This window comes from Spea bombifrons, chromosome 1, assembly GCF_027358695.1.
Source record: "Spea bombifrons isolate aSpeBom1 chromosome 1, aSpeBom1.2.pri, whole genome shotgun sequence".
Classification (NCBI taxonomy): domain Eukaryota; kingdom Metazoa; phylum Chordata; class Amphibia; order Anura; family Pelobatidae; genus Spea; species Spea bombifrons.
This window is the reverse complement of record NC_071087.1, coordinates 135,613,674-135,623,652: the sequence shown is the minus strand read 5'-3', so window position 1 is coordinate 135,623,652 and position 9,979 is coordinate 135,613,674. Positions and strand designations below refer to the sequence as shown.

General features: G+C 41.3%; 1 protein-coding gene across 3 annotated transcripts in view; it reads left to right on the top strand.

Moving 5' to 3' along the window:
* Positions 1-597: 597 nt before the first annotated feature.
* The window catches only part of FER (FER tyrosine kinase), a 73,401-nt gene continuing 64,019 nt past the window's right edge, over positions 598-9,979 (top strand). For 2 of the 3 annotated variants that reach the window (XM_053474376.1, XM_053474390.1), the window contains exons 1-4: positions 598-686; positions 4,863-4,962; positions 5,892-5,983; positions 8,659-8,935. In XM_053474376.1, the coding sequence (XP_053330351.1) occupies positions 8,729-8,935 (207 nt within the window). In that variant the 5' untranslated portion in view covers positions 598-686; positions 4,863-4,962; positions 5,892-5,983; positions 8,659-8,728. The remainder of the gene's footprint in view (positions 687-4,862; positions 4,963-5,891; positions 5,984-8,658; positions 8,936-9,979) is intronic. The other variant, XM_053474384.1, reaches the window with a different exon arrangement.

Here is a 9,979-nt window from a genome sequence, read left to right as displayed (position 1 = left end):
CTCTCATTTTCTAGTTTAGCCCATGTAATCACTTTTTTGCATGCTTTATTGGCTTCCTTATATCTTATATAGGATGCCTCTGATTCGTCTGATTTAAATGCTGTAAAAGCCATTTTCTTATTTTTAATTTCCTGCTTAACGACCCCACTAAGCCACATTGGTTTCAATTTGTTTCTATTCCATCTGTTATTTAATTAATTTTAAAATATAATTTGTATATTATATATAAATGCTCTGGTCCTGTAGCAAAATAGCCCTGGTCCTGTAGGGGTTAAAACCCCTACTCTCTCTGTTGTCAGTGTTTCATATACCGTCTGTAAGTGAAGGTCGCGCTGTTGCTAGGTAACCAATGTACGGAAGCAGCAAGGCTACAAGACATTTCGCAAAGTGGCGGAATCTGTTTCCAGGGCACTGTGTACACTCAGCCATGTCCGTCTCGTCAGACAGGCGTGTTTACACACAGCCTGATCACGTGACACAGGCAGCCTTCCACTTCCACTGTGCAGGCTGATGGACTTCCTTCCGCTAATTTGATTGGTCGCCGTTCTCAGGGCTCTTACTCCGGTTCGCTCTCTGATTGGTTGCGGTAGTGACGTTGGTTGTCCGGTGACGCGCTGCGTGACGGGTCCCCTGTTGTCTGTGGTGGCGGCGTCGGCTCAGGGCGTTACGGAGTTATCCGGCAGCAGGTACCGGAGAGTTGTGGGGTTGTAGGGGAGTGACAGTAGGGGAAGTGCTCTTGTGAGAAGGCGGCGGTGTGATCGGGGAGGCGCTGGGAGAAATGGGGCAAATAAAGAGATTCCAGGGAGGGCGGCCCGAGTAGCTGCTGAGTGATTGTTCGTAGTGTAGGAACACCCTGCCCGCTACACTTACCGTGCATTGTGATGTAGTGCAACCCCGGTGTTTCGTATCGTGCCTCGGTACTGCGTGCAAACAGCCGGGCAGTCTACATACTGCACCCGGGTAATGTATGGGAACACCCAGCACATTATATTGTCTGAGCAGATCACGGAAACACCCTTTGCAGGCTGGCTGTGGAATATATATAATCTGTGTGTGTAATATGTACACAGTGCCAGTGCAATTCACACGAGCATCATATGCATTATATGTGACCCCCCTCGTATTTATATTGTACAGCACTGTGGAGTATATTGGCGCTTAGTAAAGAATAATATGGAAACAGCCCACCTAGTATATACACTGTATGTAATATTTATCCTGTCTAGCGTAATACATGCTGTACACCTAGGAACATGCACTTTACTTTATGCAATATAGTACTACTACACACTATGCCATATATAGAAACAGCGTATGAGGATATATATGTAAAGTGTAATGTATAGAAACCGTCCATGATAGTAAACATGGTGTCTGTGCGGTGTATACGATAAACTGTAATGGTATACGTCTATTGTAACAACATGTAACGGTATACATACAGCACCTATGCAATGTGTAGGAACTGGCTTATATACGGTCTCTGGGCTATGCAGAAGCACCTCGTGGTATACATACAATATAGGTGCGTTACCTAGAAACTTTTTCATTGTTGTATGTCAATGACTTTATTCATGTGTGTAGGTAGAGTTCCTGTATCAACAATAATATAAACTGTGTATAGTGAGCAGAGAAATGCATGTGTCCATATTTATATACGGCCGCCGGGTCCGTCTAATGCTTTACATTTCCCGGTTGATTAAAGGGGTGAGCACGCTCGTACATGAAGTGCAGTAGGCATGAAGGCATTATTCGGTTCTAGTATGTATATATTGGGAAAGGAGGTCCTTGCCTTATATATACATACCGTCTTAAGCAGCAGTAGGCGGGGGGGTACTTCTGCGGTTGGGGAGGAGGTAGGTGCAACTTCTGAGTGTTCTGATGTCTGTGAAGTTGCTGCATGGGTACAGTAGGAAAGTGTTTAGTTTGCATTGGACATTGTCGTGTATAAGGTTGGAGAATGAATGGCGGCAAGGAGTTAAACGGATATGAAGCGTCAAAGGGGGAAGACTTAGTTGAGATTGAGCAGGGAGATGCCTGCTGTGGATGTGCTTCAGGCAGTGTGTGTGTGTGGGGGGTATATATGATGTCACAGGTAAAGTATAGGGTAGGGATGAGGGGTTTGAAGGTAATGCGCTGCCTTATAAAAAGGAAGGCTATTGGTTTTATTGTATGGGGTAAGCGAGGTGAGTAATTTGAAGAGATGTGGGAATGCCAGCCTTCAACGGGGTTAGGGTGTTCCTTATTGTAAAGCGTGAGAGAAATGGGTGGACTTTTTTATTATTTTTAGAAAGAAGCAAGCTGTTTTAGTTACTTCCTAAATGTGGGGAGAAAGGACGCAACTATCGTCTGGCTTTTTAATAGTATTTAGTTCTCTTTCTCTGCAACGTACAAGCAGCGACTTTTAGCAGGAGACAAACAATTAAACTCTGCGCAGGTTGATCTTTTAATATAAAATGTTTAACTTTGTGTCATCGCTGGTTCAGACTTTACTACCAAGTAAAAAGAAGCTAATCTTTATATCTTGTTTTTCTTAAGTAGCCCAATTCCTGTAGATTGTTTAATTTTGTAGCAGTTGGTTTTGGTTCTGTTTCTACTTTCATTGATTGTTTTGAGGAGGATATATGGTCAGCTAAGACACCAACGAGGCGTCTGCCAGTCCTGTATGTAGAATATACGCCATTATAAGCAGGTTGCTCATGTGCCCTCAGATGATGTGGATGAGATGAGAAACGCAAAGTTGTATCGCTGTAATATTTTCTTAACAGAGAATCAAAAGTATTGCAGTGCTTGGATATTTAAATGCTTTCTGTTAAATTACTCGCCCGTTAAGATGCCCTCCCATAAATGATTTCCCCTAAGAAGAGAAGCCATTAAATATTTACTGTTGTGGACAGTCCGGGCAATATTGTCCCTTTCAATGTTTGTGGGTTCAATGTGTGAGAGGAGCTTGGTGGGCTCTAGTCTTAGGAGTATCTGTGTTATGACTCCTAGACTTGAGCTTAGTCTGGTGTGAGAAAGTGGCTCCTGGTGGCCAGGACTCCACAGGAACCAGTTCTCTATAGATGTCCCCTGTTATGGGAAATCTGGTCATAACCTGCACAGTTTGGAAGACCATTGGGTTAGAGCAGAAGTTTTCAAACCCAAAGCGCAAGTACTGCCAGTTGTGCAGGTTTTCTGTTTCTCCTCACACAAGTGTATGTCTGAAGACAGCTGGGGTTGATCTGTAGCAACAAGGCACCGTGGGGTCTCAGAAGGCAGGAAAGGGCTAGGTGGTTTTTATACTTGTGATACGCAACTTAATAGTGACATATAGCCTCCTAACCTTTAATAATTTAAAATTGAATAACCATAAGGCAATATATGAGATCATGTCAAATCGTATTGCAGATAATCTTGGTCTTGAAATGTGTTGTCTGTATAGACAGGTGAATAGTTATTGGTTTCCATAGCTTGCAAAATTAATAGGATTATTGTGTGTTATTGACTGTACACAAAAGGTGCACATGTACGATGTCCGTAAATGTGCCGGTAGTTCATTGTTCTTCCCGTTTTTTCCTGCGGTATAAAAACCTATTATTTATTTTTGGTCTTTTCTTATATTCAGAGTAGCTCTACATCTACCCCATGCGTGTTTAAATTCTACTTATCTTCAACCTTTTTAAATGAAGTAAAACTTCTTTACATTAAGCGTTTAACTCTTTTAGTCCCGTTACATATTTAAATGTCTCATATTCCCCCCCAAAAAAAGACCTTGTGAAACGAGTAGCAAGATGCGGGACTGTATTAGACCGCCGTGTTTTCATAGCTTCCGGAAGATGATGTTGGTCATAGAAGTAATCGAAGTTGTGCGTTTTATAAAGTTTGCAGCTTTTATCGCTTGGATTTATCTTATTTTTTGTGCGTTTACTGAATCTTCTGAATTTCAGTTGAAATGTGAATCATCTTTGAGGCATACGAGTACATATGAACACGTTAATGTTGACATTGCTGGATGCTGTGTATGCAGTAATTAAGAAAACAATATTCCATTTGTGCAATGTAATGTATCTTAAAGAAAATAATAGAAACCAGGAAGAAAATTCCTAAGGAGAAAAAATTCCTTGGGCGCGGGTCATGTGACGCAGTCAGACACTGATTGGCTGCCATAAATCTTTGTGTTTTTATGGGATCACACATTCTGATGAAGGAATTTGATGACAGAGCTGCTAATTTGCCTGACATACTAGAGAATAATTTATTGTCTAAGCGGAACGGCAACTTTAAAGGGTGGCATATTAAAATGGCTTTGTAGAAACGTGTTTAAAAACACACACAGCTGCTCTTTCATTACCTTAGCTCTCCGTTCCAAATATTGTCTCGCTATCTTTTCTTGGTATGTTTGTTTTGTAAATGGGTCGCTCTTTAGTTTGAGTTTAGAAAATAGTGTTAGGGGTCAGAGCTCTGAATAGCCCTGACATAATGACGTCCTCAGCAGCTGAATATTTACATATAATAATCAGCTATTTTAAAAAAAATAATCCATTAAATTTCAATATTCATATTTAGCGGATTGTTGGGTGTTCGGGATTAAATTAAAATGCTAATGATAAATCAAGATGAGTAAGTCAGTGGTGCAGCATGAAATGATTGTTTATGCCGATATAAGATTGTTAATGAGTCTGATTGACTCAGACTCCGTTTGGAAACAGCCCAGCGGTGCAGTCGCTGTGTATGCACAGAGCTGTTGATGCGGAGAAGGGGTTGGAGAATGTGTGGCATGTGCATCTCGGTAATGCTGTGTATTTCTGGTATTGTGTACCCATAGCCCGGAGCTAGGCTTTGAACGAATGTAACCGATCTTTGCATTCCTCTGTCTGCAGAAAAGAAGTACGTGCTAACAGGATCCCGCGGCAAGAAGCATCGCATTGTCCCCGAGTCTGAGTGCAGCCGCTCCAGCATGCAAGGAAACGAATGAATTAGGTACTGGCCGTAGCTTACAGGAAGCCCCATCTCACATTCTGCTTCCACGAGCGCAAACACAATGATTCCACGACGAGGGGCTCCTCCCTGACGGCTAGAAATAAACCGCAGAGCATCGCAGAGCGCCCTGTCACTGCCTTTGTTGCTAGAAAATCTAAAAACACCTTTCAAAGGAGGGAAGGATGTAATTGTTGATTATTGTGAAGAGGAATAGCGGAAACAGTCCGGAAAGGAAGCATTGTTCTATGCTATTTGTGTTTAGATGTCTGAAAACCTAGTCATATGTGTATGACCAGATCATGATTATTCACGGAAAGTAACATATGATGTAGCCATGTTATATGAGCCTTTGGAGCTCCTTATTACCTTTCCTACCTTTCCTTCTGCTGCGCACCCTCCAGACCTGGTTACGTTTCTATAACCATCTACTCCAACTCTCTTCTTCATGCCACCCTGTACGTAAATAAAGCATCCAAAAACTTTCCTACACCACACATGCTTATAGCCTATCCCCAGACTTTGCAGAGGATGAAATCCATCCTCCGGGAGAAATCAGTGATGGATACGATGCAGAAATTACACGGTTTAAAGTGGGAATCACAGCATTTTAAATGCCCTCTATAACAATTGAGTATATTTGAAAGGCCGGAAAGAAATTGTGTTAATCAATTTCCTCTCTTTATGTTTTATTTACATAAGTAATTGGAATTTTTTACGGCATTAAGACGTACTGGGTCTTAAAACAAAACAAAAAGTGGGGGCAAAAAGGGAAATGTTGGACAGCAGCCTGGTTAATAAACATTGCCCTGGTCTCGAAGGGGTTAAGCTGCCCCTGTCTGCTATGATCTGTTGTAAAACACTCAATCCAATGTTTTTATCTACTGGGCAGATTAAAGGTTAAACGGGGCTCTTGGCTTTCTTCTCGCCAGATGCCGTGTAGCACGTCGGATTGTGACTGTTGTGATAAGTGGTGTAAGAGGCAGGAAACCAGAGCGTGTCCGCTGAGAGCAAGCGATAAAATGTAAGTAATGTTTATCGTGTCCTAGAGACAGGAAGTCTCTCGTTAAAGGTGTTACTCTGTTACACTTATTTGTCTTATTCCATTTTAAACAGCTAGCGATGTTTTAACCGTTTCATACTACAGCCAGCATGCGGCCGTTTAACGCTTGTATGTTTATAATACGAGGGAATTTCTAACAGACGCGTGAAAGTTGTAGCTATTGGCAGTTTTGCCGTTTAATAGCAGCAGAAAGGTTCACGGCGTGATGGTATACTATATATACAGAAATCAGGGAGTTGCGTTGGAGGTCACATACACCAAGAGGGAATAAAGATAGATCCAATCCTATGGTGGGCAAACAAGAATAGCATAAGACCCCCAATGATTAGATGAGCCTTTATTTACTCTTGGTGTTTGTCACTTTTTGCTTTTATGTAGAAGAGCTCAGCTAAAAGTGATTTTATTTTGTTTTCTTTCTGACTTGGTAATTGAACTTCTTCATTGTCAGATTTGCAAGTTTGGGGAAACTACCGTATTTGCTCAACCCTGATTATATGACAACCCCCCAAAATTTTAACATTTATTTAGGAAAAAAAAGGAAAAGGCCTGAATATAAGATATATATATATATATATATAATATAAGCCTGAATATATATAGGAAAAAAAGTTGTACTTCATTCACATGAGAAATATTTTTTTGTTTTTATTTCCTTTTATTTGCCACTCTGCCCCAGTTATGCGCATCTGCCACCGAGATATGACATACCCTCCTATATGTCACTCTGCCTCCCTAATAAGCCACTCTGCCCCCAGATATGCCTTATACACCCATACTTTGCCTCCCTGACATGCGTTTTAACCCCATATTTGCCACTCTCCCCCTCAGATATGCCTTATACCCCCTATATGCCACTCTGCCTCCCTGATATGCATTTTAACCCCTATATTCCACTCTGCATCCCTGATATGCCTTGTAACGCCCTATATGCCACTCTGCCTTCCTGATATGCCTTGTAACGCCCTATATGCCACTCTGCCTCCAGAAAACCATTGAACCCCCCCATGCCACTCTAAACCCCTCCACTGACTTACCAGTGCATCCCTTTACTTGTGACCCATCCTTTAGACTCCCTGATGTCTAGTGGGGCAGCCGGTGGAGGTCTGTCCGATGGTGGCCAGTACTTCCACCGGGGCTTCTATGACAGAGCGCCGGCATCAGCGGAGGTTGTCTGTGTGCATCACGCAATTTTTCACCGGCTGCAGGATGCGCACAGACAACCTCCACTGCTGCCAACATTACTATCGTGGAGCACCAGAAGGTCATGTGATGCCGGCGCACAATCATAGAAGCCCCCCAGAGGAAATGCCGGCAGCAGCAGAGGCTGCCAGAGAGATGGATCCAGGTCCCCTGCAGCGCTGTGGGGAATCTGGATCTTAGTCTTGTAGTCAGGCCTCTATTTGAGTTCCGATTAGAAGACGACCTAGATTATAAAACCTTGTCTTATAATTGCGCAAATACGGTAATTTTGCAGCCAGCTCTTCTTCTTTTTTTTTTTTCTTGGCTTGTAAAACTGGTTTGGTTTTGTGTCGGTGTGGTTTCTTTGTAGCTATGATAGACTGATAATTTCAACATAGCGTCTGGTTTCCTACAATTTGTACCGCCATTTCAAGCATTCTTTTTGATCGTTGTCCTATATGGGGTTGGTGCGTGTTCTGGTTGCCCTTTCATCCAGATTTTTGGGTCTCTTTTAAATATTACCTCCAAGCTTTCTACTGTAAATATAGTTAGTATTTATATCCTGATTTGATCACTTTTGATCTGCTCCTTTTTGTCCCAAGATGATTTTGGTGAAGTTGTGTTGGACTGGAGTGTGTGTTGTCAATCCAAAGTGCTTTAGGCCGCTGTAATACTGGGGCACTTGGCCGGGCTTGTCCTTTAGGCTAAATGTTACCTGCCCTTACCTCGGCACATTCTTGGTGCACAGGATCTCATGATGTGAACAGGTTGTTTATCACCAATGACTGTGCAGCATACCTTTATTTGTGTCAATGCATTACTAATGATTATATGATTAATATGCATTTTTCTTCTCCTCTTGTTTAATCGCAATCATAGATATGCATAAGGTCGATTTCTTTTTACCTAACCTTTTTTTACCGATAAACCACGCGTCAGCCATCATAATGCATGTTATTGCTGATCCAACTGCATGGAGTACATATGCAGATATTCACAGCTAGTCCGTCCCAGTGCTGGCTCCATGGGATCGAACCCACTTTCTGTAACGACCAGCATGGATCTCCCATTGGTTTTGGTAGAGTGCTTCGCTGCCTGTGATTGGCTGAAATGCTGACAGGGTAGTAGTGGGGTACATTGCAGCTCTGGATCATCTGAAATGGGCTTCTTCTTTTTTAATATTTAATGATTTTGTTCCCACAAATTACTTTTTATGTTGTGTGTTGTTGATATGTGGGCCTCTGCGGTGCATTAGACTGAAGGAGTTGGCTTTATTCTGTAGATGGTAACTTGACAAGACTTGTTAAGTAGTTTAAAAATTACGATTCAAATACCTAAACTTCACTAACTGGACAAGTTTTTGTGCTTTAGCGTTCTCTATTTTATTAAGGTCATCGCACAGAGATACTTATAGAGGTTCCTCTTTTGTGACAATTGGTTTTCTTTCATTCCCGCAGACATCCGGTTATGTGCTGATCAGAAGATTTTTCTCTGCTGTCACCAGACCCTCTACGTTCCTCGGTGAAGATGGGGTTTGGTAGGGAGCTTAAATTTTCACACGAAGCGTTACTAAAACTGCAGGACTGGGAGCTGCGCCTTCTGGAAACTGTGAAGAAATTTATGTCCTTAAGGATTAAAAGTGACAAAGAGTACGCGTCAACTTTACAAAATATCTGCAACCAAGTGGACAAGGAGAGTTCTCCACAGCTAGATTACATTAGCAATGTGTCCAAAGTAAGTGTTAGATTGCGTCTGCTCGGTACATGGAAATTCGGTTGGTTTAAAGGGATTAATTCACTGGGGTTGATGTTGTGCGAAGCCGTTGCGGTTTCTTATGCATCTGATATAGCAGGTAAATCTGGAAAAGTGGCCTCTGGCACCGGCTTCAACTATTCTGCCTTAAAGTATTATTAAAGTTGCTGTGAATTTATGTTCAGGTTCTTTTTGAAATGTTTTTTTATGTGTTGGGGTAAAAGGTGGGACATTACACGTTACACTTAGAAACTGGTTTAGGTCTCGGCTATATCATTAAAGTCACGTGGTTCTTCTACGGCAAAATAAGGATCTGATACTGATAAAATCCAACGATGCTGATGCAACTTGTACCTCGCGCACATTTCAGGATTAAGTATATCGTCACAAAAGTGTGTTGTCCGGACTTTCCCTGTCTTCACACACAAAGCTGTAGTCTACTCTTACGTATAAACACCACACACGGTAAACTAAAAACTCATCGATGAGTCTTTTTTTTCATTTTTTTTATCCAATCCTCCTCCAAAAACGTTATGCTTGTTCCGTTGATACAAAATCAACTCTGTCAAGAGATTTATCAAGAAAAGCTGCGTAAAACTTTTTTTTAATAATTACTTTAAAGACCCTTTTAGCTCCAGCGTTTGATAAATTTCATGGAATTCCGGGACATGATCAATCTTTCGTTTTAATAACCTTTTCGGCATAGAGACGTAGCTCAGCTTCCTTCTTTGCTTTGAACAAGGTTGGTCCCAGATGTGTTTTACACTTAAAATTTTAATCTTCTGAATAAAAGTACATTGTCAAGTAACGTGAATTTATTGTGAATTGGAAAAACTTTTTATGAGTCTACATGTTCAATTGACATTAAACAGTCTTCAAGCACATATATGCTCGTATTAATGCCTTTTAAATGAGATCATTGAAAAAATAAATACTAAGTGATAAAATGTGTAATTTTGTGTTTAATAGTTTAGAAGGCGATTCAGTTTTTGAATTTAGTTAGAATATTTTGGAAAGTAATTAAAA